This window comes from Mesocricetus auratus, unplaced genomic scaffold, assembly GCF_017639785.1.
Source record: "Mesocricetus auratus isolate SY011 unplaced genomic scaffold, BCM_Maur_2.0 Super-Scaffold_100038, whole genome shotgun sequence".
NCBI classification, from domain to species: Eukaryota; Metazoa; Chordata; class Mammalia; order Rodentia; family Cricetidae; genus Mesocricetus; species Mesocricetus auratus.
In genome coordinates, this window is record NW_024429216.1 from 9,275,401 (window position 1) to 9,287,747 (window position 12,347).

Sequence of the window (12,347 nt, forward strand, 5' to 3'; positions counted from 1 at the left end):
TTCTGGGACTCAGGGGCCTGGAAAGAGCTGGACATACATGGTCGGGGCCAGAGCCAGCCAAGTGACCAACAGGAAACTCGAGCAGGGTTGACCCACAGCAGCGGATCTCAAAATGTGAGCCACAACCCTTTCGGGGGTCCAACGACCCTTTCACAAGGGCCACCTAAGGCCATCCTGCAGAGCACAGGTTTACATTACAGCTCATAACAGCAGCGTCACTACAGCTGTGGGTCAGCAACCAAAACAATTTTATGGTTGGGGTCACTACATGAGGGACGTATTCACGGGGCGCGGCCTCAGGAAGGTTGGGAGCCACTGGTCTATGGGGAAGCAAGAACAAGGGCTCAGGTATCCAGACACAGGTTCTAAACGCAGAGGGACTCGGGTGTCAGGAGAGGTAAGCTCTGGCCTGGGGAGCAAGGGGGTTAAGGGCAGGCCTCTGTGACAGTGCACAGAGCGCCCAGGGCAGTCACTCACAGGTCCTGAGGAGGTTCCGGGAGGGGGTGCTGCCTGGCAAGCCCCCTGACACCAGCTACATTCCGGGTCCCGGGAGCAGACGCTGTGGTCTGTGTACATGGAACAGTAGTCCAAGTGGTACTGCGGAGACACGGGTCACAGGAGGGGACACTGCTCTCAAGGACCTGCCGGCGGCTGCCAGCTTACCCCTGTGGTTGCCCCATTTCAGCCCAGCCGCTCAGCACCTTGGGACCCCACTCCATTCCCTCCCTCAGCCCTGGGAAACCCTGTACTACAGGGCACCCCGCTTCCCACTTCTCCCCGCCCCCCACAGCCACCCTCTCCCTGTCACCCCAGGGCTCACATCCAGGGCGGGTGCCTGAAACACGAAGGGGGGCACCTTGTAGGCCATCAAGTCCCCGCGAGGCCGGCCACTATATCCCCCAGCCACCAACAGGACACTGCCACCAAGCACAGCTGCCACGTGTGAGTAACGACCACTAGGGGGTGCTGCTCGGCCTGGAATACAATCACTAGATCAGCCATTGCCCGGCTCCTGCCTTCCCGGTTCCAGCCTAACCAGCCTATGGCTGCTTTAGCCTCTACCTACTGGGCAAGGAAAGCCTCCTGGCCTGCCTGGCTCTGACTGGCCTCTGTCCTCTCTCCTCTCTGAGACCCAGGGCCCCTGCTCAAATCATCCCAAACAGTGTGACCTTGCTACCAAGGCGGGTTCAAATCACACATCAATTGAGTTGTACTGCTTTGGGTGTGAGACCCAACCTTGCCAATCTTGGTTTCTTTCCCCATAAACAGAACCAGCAGCCACCCTTGTGGATCGGAGAACTGAATGGGGAGCCCCAGAAGGCTGCCGAGGTCCCACCTACTCGTGTACATTAACAGCACTAGACCCCTCTGGTGCCTTCCCAGTCTAAGAGGGCTGCCCTGCCTCTGGTGACGTTGGCCTTAGTTTAGTCTGCCATTCCGAGCACAAGATGGGGGACCCAATTCCTACAATCCCTGAGGAGTCTCCTCCCTCTGGGCATTTTGGTTTTATTATGCTTTGGTTTCTGGGTTGCTTGTTGGTTGGTTTGAGACAGGGTCTCTCTGTGTAGTCCTGGCTGTCCTGGAACTCGCTCTGTAGACCAGGCTGACCTCGAACTCAAGAGATCCACCTGCCTGTCTCTCCCAAGTGCTGGGATTAAAGGCGAACACCATCTGCCCGGCAGGATTTTTTTTAAGATTTATTTTTATGTGCACTGGTGTTTTTCCAGCATGTATGTCTGTGTGAGGGTGTCAGATCCCCTGGAACTGGAGTTACAGACTGTTGCGAGCTGTCATGTGGGTGCTGGGAATTGAATCTGGGTCCTCTGGAAGATCAGCCAGAGTTCCTAACCCGAGTCATCTCTCCAGCCCCCACCGTTTTTTTGAGATAGGTCTCCATCTATAGCCCCAGGCGAGTCTGAAATTCAGTCTCCTGAATGATGGGATTACAGACCCCTCTGGGAATGTGAATCAAGAAAATACAATTCAACAGTTATTGGTGACATCTACAAAAGGCACGAAAGAGGCCATTGAGGCGGTTCATCTCATAGAAATGCCTACAAGCAAGTCTGGCGACCTGAGCTCAGTCCCTGGGAGCCACATGGCGGAAGTGCAGACCCGATTCCTTGTGTGCACAAACACACAAGCGCACGCAAACTCAAACAAACAAAAGACAAAACAACTAGGAAAAGATGGGAACCCAGCTGAGAACCGGAGACAGAGATGATCAAGGCCACCCATCACTGGGCACCTAGATCCAGCCCAACCTGATGCTTTCCTTACAAATGAACTAAGAAATCCCCCTTTCGGAGCTGGAGAGATGGCTCAGAGGTTAGGAGCACTGACTGTTCTTCCAGAGGTCCTGAGTTCAATTCCCAGCAACCACATGGTGGCCCACAGACATCTACAATTCAGTCTGGTGCCCTCCTCTTCTGGCATGTAGGCAGAACACTGTATATGTAATAAATAAATCTTTAAAAAAAAGAAATGAAATCCACCTTTCTGCTTATAAAAAGTGAACCATGGTGGTGCACGCCTTTAATCCCAACATTTGGGAGGCAGATTTGGTGAGTATGAGGTCAGCCTGGTCTATAGAGCCAGTTCCAGGACAGCCAGGGTTATACAGAGAAACCCTGTCTCCAAAAACAAAACAAAACAGAAGAGCCCTGGAGGAAGACAATGTATTGAACTCCTCACTGTGTTATTCACTCCCCACACATCAGTTCACTTCACAGCAACCCAATCACACAACCTTATCAGAGCCCATCGCATGGGCCAGGAGAATAAGGTGCAGACACCAAGGCGTGGTTTTGTGTAGATGCCTGTTCCAAGTCAGCCATCTTGGCTCTACGTCTTTGCCACGATGACCATAAAGTCACTGCTTCTTAGGAAACAACTTAGGGCGGCTGCAAACTGGCCAACTGCCAGCTAGACCTCAGGTCGTGGGGCTGGAAAGATGGCTTCACTGGTAAAGGGCTTGCCTTCCAAGCATTAGGGCTGGAGTTCAACACCCAGAACCATCACAGAAATAAATACCAGGCACGCACTGCAGACGCTTACCAGGAGGAAGCCTAGGACGCACTGACCTGCCAGGCTGGCCCAGCTGGTGAGCTCCAGGCCAAGGACAGACCTAACTCAAAGAAGGCGACAGTACTCCTGGGGACGATACCTGAGGTTGTCCTCTGGCTCCACGCGTGCACACCACACGCACACACATATTCACACATGTAAAAATAAAAAATAGAACCAAAGCGCAGGGTCCCTACATCGGCTTCCTGGTCCCCCGCCCTGCCCTAACCCAGGCTTTCTTCCAGGGGTTATTCCAACAAGATGCCTCGTCCACCAAGGTTACGACTGAGGTAGCTCCTGCTAAAACCCAGAGACCTTCAAAAGCCCTCCAGGAAACAGGAATGTCTCACCCTCAGGGGTTCCTGGTGGGGCAAGCTCGGCCCCCGACACCCACTGGTGGCAGCCAAGGTGGTAGAAGAAGATGCCATCTTCATAGCACTTTTCCTCCTGGTAATGGGTGTGCACGTTGCCCCCTGTGAGGAGGAAGGGGCACAGCTTCAAGCCTTGGGGGAGGCAGGGACAGCCAGGCTGAGTCCCACAGCTCAGGGCCCTGGCAGGCAGACATATCAGGGAAATCGCCTAACCATAGACCACCATGTAGTTTCCCAGGACACTGGCCGTGTGGAAGGCTCTCTCCCGTGGACCCTGGAGCCCATCCCGGCCCTTCAGCGTGGTCCACACACGCCGATCCACGTGGAAGAGCTCAGTGGAGTTCACCCGCACAGAAAACCTACAGGGGAGAGACAGGCCAGGGGTCAGGGCAAGGAGGGCTTCCCTTCCTCCCCTGGCTTTACCCAGGAGCGAGACCGGCCACGACCATGTCTGTGTCCCATCGTAACACACACTCACTCTGGGCGGGGCCCGGGTCTGGCACCTTGCACGACCTGGCCTGAGCTGGACGCAGGTGAATGAGGGAAGTGTGTGTGGAGGCGACGGTCAGAGCCTGGGCTGGACGCAGGTGAATGAGGGAAGTGTGTGTGGAGGCGACGGTCAGAGCCAGAGTGAGGACAGCATGTGTGAGGAGCGTGTGAGGAGCGTGTGAGGAGCGTGTGTGAGGAGCATGAGCAAACACGGAAGAGAACAAATGAATGACGGAGGAAGGAAGTGACTTCACGAGCATAGGAGTCTGCCAGTGAGCAAAGTCCTCTAAGGATTAAGGTCGCCAGAGTGTGGGGCAGGTATGGCCCTGAGGGACAGGGGTACAGGACAGGCCACTCACCGGGCAGTGGAAGGCCGGTGTCCGCCATGGACCAACAGGGTACGGGAGGAAGCATGGAACACCATAGAGTGGCCGGTGGCAGCAGGGGGCCTCCCACCTGCCGGGATCACCTGCTCCCAATAGCCCCTGCTGGTGTGGTCCAGGCGGAAACGGAAGAGGCCAGAAGAGAAGAGGTCATGCTGAGTGCGGCCACCGGACACATACAGCCAGATGTCATCCACCAGAGCGGCGGCGTGGCCTGCCAGGCCTGGGGGCCCAGAGGGACTGGAAGCCGGTGGAGCCAGAAGCTCCCAGTGGCCTCCACCCAGGGGGCTGAAGGCCCACACGTCATTGGTGAGGACGCCATTGGCCAGCTCGCCACCCATCAGCACCAGGAAGCCAGCCCAGGCCACGGCCACGTGCGAGTGGCGGGCAGCCTGGGGGGAAAGAGACCAGGAGTCAGAGATGGTGACACACAGGGAGGCCAGAGCAGAGAGATACAAAGACAGAAAGACAGATATGCAGAGAGACTCGGAGACAAGTGAGGCAGTGACAGAGGCAAGAGGATCAGGAGTTCAAGGCCAACCTGGGTCACAGTGAATTTGAGAACTGACTGGGCAAACAAGCCAAAGAAAAAAAGAAAAAAAAAGAAAAAGAAGGAATTAAAGAACAAGCAAACAGAAAGCCAGGCCCGGTGGCAAGCACTTCTAATAATACTTAGGAGGCTGAGGCAGGAAGACTGCCATGAATTCAAGGCTAGCCTGGGCTACAGACTGGGATCCACATCAATCTAAATTCTTAACTCAAAGGAAAGAAGGAGCCAGGCGGAGGTGGCGCAAACCTTTAATCCCAGCACTTGGGAGACAGAGACAAGAGGATCTGTGTGAGTTCGAGGCCAGCCTGATCCACAGGGTTCCAGGACAGCCAGAACTACACAGAGAGAGCCTGTCTCAAAAAAGGAAAGGACAGCAAAGCAGCAGAAAGAAGGACGGAAGGAAGGCACACAGCCATGAGACATGAGAATGGAAACGGAGGTGGGGCAGGGAAACAGCGGCAGTGAGAAGGCAGACACAGCAGTGAGCGAGAGCCGGAAAACGCCTGAGGCGTGGAGACAGAGACGGGCGGTTACCAACCAATCAGAGGCAAAGGCAACTTGACAGAGGCGCACACCGGGTATGGTAGTGTGTCTACAGTCCCAGCACGGCAAGGAGAGGAAAATCGGGGGTTCAAGGCCACCCTGGGCTGTCTGAGACCCTATCTCAAAAAAATGGAAGGAGGGAGGAAGGGAGGGAGGGAGGGAGGGAGGGAGGGAGGGAGGGAGGGAGGCTGGATGAGGGAGGGGAGGAGAAGAGGGGACAAATGGGCAGAGAGGAGGGGACAACAGCTCATGCACGGAAGGGGGAAGGACAAGAAAAGGAGTCTCCAAGTGAGCAGAGGCAGGAACAAGGAGGAGCAGGTTTCTAGAAGCACTGTCGGGAACGGGGTCACGAGCGGGGAGGCCTCAGCCTGGGCAGAGGAAGGTCCGTACCGGAGCAGGACTCAGGTCCCAGGACTCCCAGGTGTTTGTGGAGAAGTTGTACAGGACAAGGTCGCCCAGGGCCTTGTTAAGGTCCTGGCCTGCAAATGAGGAGAGTGCTTTCAAACCCCGGCCCCAGGCTGACAGGCTTCCAGATCCTTCGAATTCACCCTCTCCCCACCTGCTCACCTCCAAAGACGGCCAGCAGCCCGGGTGGGGACAGGAAGGCACCAGCTGCCCCAATCCGGGCAGAGAAGGCAGGGTCCCCCGAGCTCACACTGTGCCACCAGCCAGCCCCCTGGTTCTCCCACAAATGCAGGTCACAGGCTCGCCCGAGGAATCCAGGCTCACAGCGGCACGGTCCTAGGGCCTGGGAGGAAGGGGACAAGAAGGCAGAGAGAAAGAGAGTGAGATGTGGGTGAGCGGGCAGAAACAGACAGAGGGACGGAACCCCAGGAAGGCGAGGTGGGGCACAGCAGACGGACCCACAAAAAAGGCAAGGACAGACAGTGAGGACTTGCTAGTGAGGTCCCGGCTGGGTGAGCTCCAGGCTGGGAGGCCGAGGCAAGCGGCGTTCTAAACACGACACAGAGCTCAAGTTGGGGGGTCGGGGTGTAGAGCTGAGGTGGAAGGTTAGGGGTAAGAGGACAGAAATCCTGGCGGGGGTCAGGTGTGGTGACATATGCCAGTAACCCCAGAACTCAGGAGGCTGAGGGAGGAGGAGGATCTCAAGTTTGAAGCCAGCCTGGTTACCAAATGAGACCCTGTCTCAGAAACAATCATGGCAGGGGACCCAAAGCCAAACAGGACGGGCCATTGCCCCTAGGTGAAGGTTGGCTAGAGATGAGGACAGAGCCAGAAGTGAGGTCTCAGAGGAAGGAGAAAGACCTGGAAGGAGAGGAGACCGGCTCCCACAGCAGCGGGGAGGGGAGCGTCATAATGGAGCAAGACCCCGTCTCGGTCACAGATCAGGGTCCCGGGGACACTCAGTGGGGACAGCTCACCGAGGCACAGGTGCCATGGCTGCCGCAATAGGCTGAGCACTCCTGCAGGCCACAATCTGGACCTCCCCAGCCGGGCTCACAGCTGCACACGCCCGGTGACACGCACTGTCCGTGGTTCCGGCAGCCCCCAGGACACAGGGAGAAGCGGAAGGAGGCGTTGAAACCCAGCAGGTTGTAGTTGGCGTCGCTGAAGAGGTGGAGCAGCATCTATAAGACAAGGGGGCTGTGTACAATGGGTGGGCTGCACCCCGACAGTGGACCACCCTTCAGGAACCCACCCCACCCCACGGCCCTTCTTGGTCTCCTCTTGTTGCTTTTGAAAAAGGATCTCATCTAACGCAGGCTGGCTTTACACCCACTATGTAGATGAAAAGGACCTCAAATTTCTGATCCCCCTGCCTCCACCTCCCAGTACTAACATTACAAGTGTTCATCACCACACTCACCTGGTGGGGTGCTACGGATCAAAGCCAGGGCTCTGTGAACGCTCGGTAGGTAAACTGTCTATTTCTACCTCTGTCTGTGTCTTCTCTGATATCCTCTGCCTGGCTTTTTCTGACCCTTCTGATATTTCCCATTTCTTCCTAGATGTGTGCTCCTCCTCTCCCTCACGTTCCCAAGAGATCCTGTGACCACGGTCCCATGTCCCTCCCCTTCGCCACTAACCTTGCCTGAGGAAGCCTCAATGGGCGGGGGCCGGGTGCTCCCACTCAGACTGGCAAGCAGCGGGCCTTGGGGTGAGTCACCGTCGTACACAAACAGGTAGTCATAAGTGCACTCCGTGTCCAGGAAAAGGAAGTCCAGCAGGATTCGGTGCTGAGGGCTCGGGGCTGGGAAGTGAGCACAGGGGCCAGGCTCCCACATGCTCTTCTGGACCCCTGTAGCCCGCCCACTGACGCCATCACACCTCGTTCAGGGCTCCAAGGAGCGCCCGCCTCACACAGCTGAGACGGACAGGCCAGAACTCAGACGAATGGGAGTCTCAGCTCTGCTATGGGCTGAATGGCCACAAGTAATTTGTGGAAACTCCCAAAGTCCTTCTCAGCCACAGCAGTGTCCCTGACACCAGCTCAGGCCACGTCAGGAGAACCCTGTCTCCTCCCCCCCAACAAAGAACTCTCCTCAGAGCACCCAGGTCCCCACCTCACCTGCACAGACTCTGTCTGGGCTTACTTTGGTGCCACAAGAAAACTAGGGTGCCAGTCATCAAGTCTGGGCTCTGTCCCTGAACTGTCACTAGCTGGGTGGCCTTAACCCACCTGCCCTCGAGGGCTGTTTTCTCACCTGTAATACACACATCTAGTAATACTGTAGTGGAGTCAAGATTTTTGTTGTTTTTGTTTTTCAAGACAGCATTTCTCCGTATTGCTTTGGAGGCTGTCCTGGAACTCACTCTGTAGACCAGGCTGGCCTTGAACTCTGCCTCCAGAGTGCTGGGATTAAAGGTGTGGGCCACCACATCTGGCAAGATCTTTAGGTCAGAGTTGGAGATGTAGCTCAGTGGTAGAGCACTGTCCAGCATGTCTGAGGCCCCAGGCTCTGTCCCCTGTACTAAAAAAGCAAACTTGTCCTTTTCTCCTAGAGACACTGTTTCCCATATCCTAGACTGGCCCACCACCCCTCTCTCTCCTCTCTCTCCTCTCTCTCCTCTCTCTCCTCTCTCTCTCTCTCCTCTCTCCCCTCTCCCTCTCTCTCTCTCTCTCTCCCTCCCTCCCTCCCTCCCTCCCTCCCTCCCTCCCTCCCTCCCTCCCTCCCTCCCTCCCTCCCTCCCTCCCTCCCTCCCTCCCTCTCTCTCTCTCTCTCTGGTGCTTCCTGAACTTAAGGTGAATGCTGGCTTGAACTTGTACAGACTTTGTTAAATTGTGTGTGTTATATAGATGTATACACGTGTGTGTGTGTCTGTGTGTGTGTGTCTGTGTGTGTAGTTAAGTGAGTACTAAATTCCCTGCCCCTTGTGCCTGGGAAAGGCATCAGTGACTTGCCTGGCCAATAAAAAGCAGCAGTGACTGTCTAGGGCTCCTGACACTAAGAAGCCATCTGCAATTCACCTGGGCATCCTAGACAGCTAGCTCCCTCTCAGAACACAGCTGTTATTCATGAAAGGCCAAAGCAACGAGGAAAAGCCACCGTGTGTTCCGGCTGACAGCCTACATCAAAGGGCGATTCTGAAAGGGGCCTCTCAGGAAGTCTGACAGAAGTGGGAATGCAAACGGCCACAGGTAAGGCACGGGTGCAGCTCTGCTGCAGAGCTCGCCTAACAGCTGCCAGTGAGGGGCGGGGGCGTGGTCCCGTGTAAAATGAGTGCTCCTGTCACTGGCGTGTTCTGGAGCACCAGACTGTAAAAGCCAGGAAGAACAGGGCTCCTCGGGAGAGCCAGAGCTGGGGAGCTAGAGATGTGACCTGGTTGTAGACTTGCCTAGCGCCCAAAGCACTGGGCTCCAACCGCATGGCCCGGGCTTAGCTGCCCACTGCAGTCCCCCTCGAGTGTAAGGCCATCTCTGGCTATACCCCAGCACTCTGGAGTCTGAGGTGAGAGGACCATCTGAAGAGCAGCACAGACACCTGGGGGATGAGGCGCTCTCTTCTCGGGCCCCTGTCTCTTAACTACCTAGCCCACGTCAGCTTTATGGGTCTTTGAGCCATAGCTTCCCTGCCTAGGAAATGGGAATAATTTTCCACATCCACCAAGGCTGGTGTGAATTCTCAACAAGATGACTATATTTGCCAGCCAGAGCCAGGATGCTCGGTAAGGAGCCTTGCCCAGCCACTGTCCCTGTCACTGTCCTTCTCACAGAGCCAGTGAGTGACCCAGCCTCCTTCACGTGCGGCCTGAGGTCTCCCCACCTGACACCAGGCCCTGGCCGCCTCTGCTCGAAAGACTTGGAGGGCTGCTGAGCCAGGAGAAAACTCAGCCCCTGACCTGGAGCTTGGAACTCGACTCCTCTCCCATGCTGCCACTAGAGCAGTCAGGTGTGGCGAGTCACGCCTGGAATCCCCGCTCCACCGGGAGCCCGCTCTGCACAGGCTGCTTTAATGTCACTGGCGTGTTCCACCTCCAGGAAGCCTGTCCTGATGGTTCAGGGCTGGGTCGGGAGCCTCTCTGAGATTCTCACACCCCACGATAACTGTCAATCGTCTGTGCCGGGACTATCTGTGTCTAGGCCTAACTCCCCCCCTTCCCCCCCTCAGGGACTACAGAACAGGGCCTGGGCCTGGGTCTGATCTCTTCCCAAACACTGCCTTGGCACAGGCCTGGCCTGAGCAAGAGCTGAGCAGTTGCTGCATGAGAGAATGAAGAGACACAAAAGAGCATGGTGACACGTGTGATTACATCACTGGTTAGGCAGGAGTGGGAGGACTGTGTTCGAGGCCATCCTGGGCAACACTGCAAGAGCTTGCCTCAGAAGCAGAAACCAAAACAAAACAAAACCACAAATCACACAGACCAAGCAGGTTGCATTTATGTACTGAGCAATATACATACATGCATGCATATAACAACCATTTTTTAAAAGGGACCATGAATTTGAAAGAGAGCAGGGAGGGGTGTAAGGGAGTTTGGAGGGAGGTAAGGTAACTGTCAGCTCAAAAAATGAAGGAGGGAAAAGTGCAGGCTCGAGAGACGGCTCAGCATCTTAGCTTTGGCACAGCAACAAGTTCGATTCCCAGCACCCCATGGAGGCTCACAAGCATCAGTTTCAGAGAGCTGACACCCTCTTCTGACCTTAGGCACCAGGCACACACGTTATGCATACATACAGGCAGGTGAAGCACTCAAAATAGATCTAAAATAAATTTAAACACGAACACCAACAAACACCACCACAAAGCCAGGTGTGCTGAGGCGTCCCTATAATCCCAGACAAGCCTGCGCCAAGTGAGACCCTATCTCAAAACACAAAAGACCAAGCTGGGCGGTGGTGGCGCATGACTTCAATCCCAGCACTCGGGGAGGCAGAGGCAGAGGCAGGTGGATCTCTGTGAGTTTTCCGCCAGCTTAGTCTATGAAGCAAATCATGTCTGGAAGGGGGAGGGGGGACGGGACGGGACAAAACAACAAAAAGACCAAAACCAAGAAGCCAGTCTCTGGCTTCCATACCACATGCAGATTCCTGACTAGAGCCCAGGGACACAACATACAGATCCCCACCACGGTTTGGAGATTGCACAAGAACCGTTCAGCAGAACCAAGAATCCAGATCTCCATTTTGGGACACAAAACGAGAGCATCTTTGTCAAGAGCTGATTGGAGGCTGGCTCACCATCTGCCTCCCTCCCGAAGTTCAGTCTCGGGTTTCAACCAACACCATTCCAGAAAGAAATCTGACCCCAAGTCCTGCCTCCTGCCCTGCCCCTGGTGGAAGCCGGATGCTCTTACCCCAAAGGATCCTGGGAAGTCTAGGGCCAGACAAAAATACAAACTTGGTGTAAGAAGTGAGTGTGCCAGGAATGGCATACACCTACAATCCCAGCACTAGGGAGGCTGAGGTAGGAGAATTTTGAGTTCGTGGCCAGCATGGGCTACAAGCAATAAGCAACCAATCCACTTAGACTTTTGAGTCATTTTGAAACAGGGTCTACTAGACACCCAGACTCGCCTCTGACTTGGGATCTCCCAGTCGCAGCCTCTCAAGCACTTGGATTACAAGCTTATACCAACATTCTTACCTAAGATGCTGGTTCTCAGAGGTGACAGATGCCTCCCACACCCCGCATTCAACCGGTTGGCCCCCATTTCTCGTGGTGGGGGGAACCCACAAACGTGTCCCAGCTGGGTTCACACCTCAACCCCCACCTCTGCCCACTTCAGAACCCACTGTTTCCTCATACCAAGCCTCCAGTCTGTCACCCTCCACCCAGGTTTTCACTGACAAAAACGAAGGCTCCAAACCATTCGGCACCCCCAAACTGTCAGTGTACCATCCAAGGCCCTGCTCTGGCTCCTTGTCATCTCCCGGTCGCCTGCACGGACATACTAGACAAACACCTCTCACCCCACCCTCACAGACGCCGTCACTTTTAACCCCAGTAAACGCCTGTCCTGTACACGCTTCAGCGGCTGTTCCTCTGAACCTCCCAGCCGATTCCCGTCCTTCCCCCTAGGCTCAGCCACTAAACTCTGTTTTCCCACTTGAACACTGTGTCCTGTGCACGCTGGGTCCTGACAGTCATGACCACCCCACCATGGCCAACGCCAGACCCGTCTCAGCTACAAAGTGAGAACCTGTCAAAAGAAAACGAAACCCTCAAAGCTGAGACGTCTCGGGGTAAAGGACCACAGTTCAGACCCTCAGAATCTACATGAGCGGGGCAATGGTGCGCGGCTGCAGTGCAGACACGGGGAGCGGAGATGAGAACGCCCATTAGCTCCTGGGCCAGCCAGGCAACCACGAACAAGAAACCGTGCCTCAGCTGGGCGTTGGGGGCACACACCTTTAATCCCAGCGCTCCGGAGGTGGAGGCTGGAAGATCTCTGTGAGTCTGATGCTGATCTGGTCTACACAGTGAGTTCCAGGACAGCCAGGGCTAAACAGAGAAACCCTGTCTCAAAAAACCAAAAAAG

The 12,347-nt window shown here is 55.6% G+C and overlaps 1 protein-coding gene across 4 annotated transcripts in view; it reads right to left on the reverse strand.

Moving 5' to 3' along the window:
• The window catches only part of Megf8 (multiple EGF like domains 8), a 46,651-nt gene that overhangs the window by 31,686 nt on the left and 2,618 nt on the right, over positions 1 to 12,347 (reverse strand). For 2 of the 4 annotated variants that reach the window (XM_040734578.1, XM_005087061.4), the window contains 9 exons: positions 7,451 to 7,614; positions 6,785 to 6,991; positions 5,970 to 6,150; positions 5,793 to 5,881; positions 4,286 to 4,701; positions 3,651 to 3,796; positions 3,417 to 3,539; positions 821 to 975; positions 478 to 597 (listed from right to left, as the gene is read on the reverse strand). In XM_040734578.1, coding sequence (XP_040590512.1) covers positions 478 to 597; positions 821 to 975; positions 3,417 to 3,539; positions 3,651 to 3,796; positions 4,286 to 4,701; positions 5,793 to 5,881; positions 5,970 to 6,150; positions 6,785 to 6,991; positions 7,451 to 7,614 — 1,601 coding nt within the window. Of the gene's footprint in view, positions 1 to 477; positions 598 to 820; positions 976 to 3,416; positions 3,540 to 3,650; positions 3,797 to 4,285; positions 4,702 to 5,792; positions 5,882 to 5,969; positions 6,151 to 6,784; positions 6,992 to 7,450; positions 7,615 to 8,177; positions 8,336 to 12,347 lie in introns of those variants that run through there. The other 2 variants (XM_040734579.1, XM_040734580.1) reach the window with 2 other exon arrangements.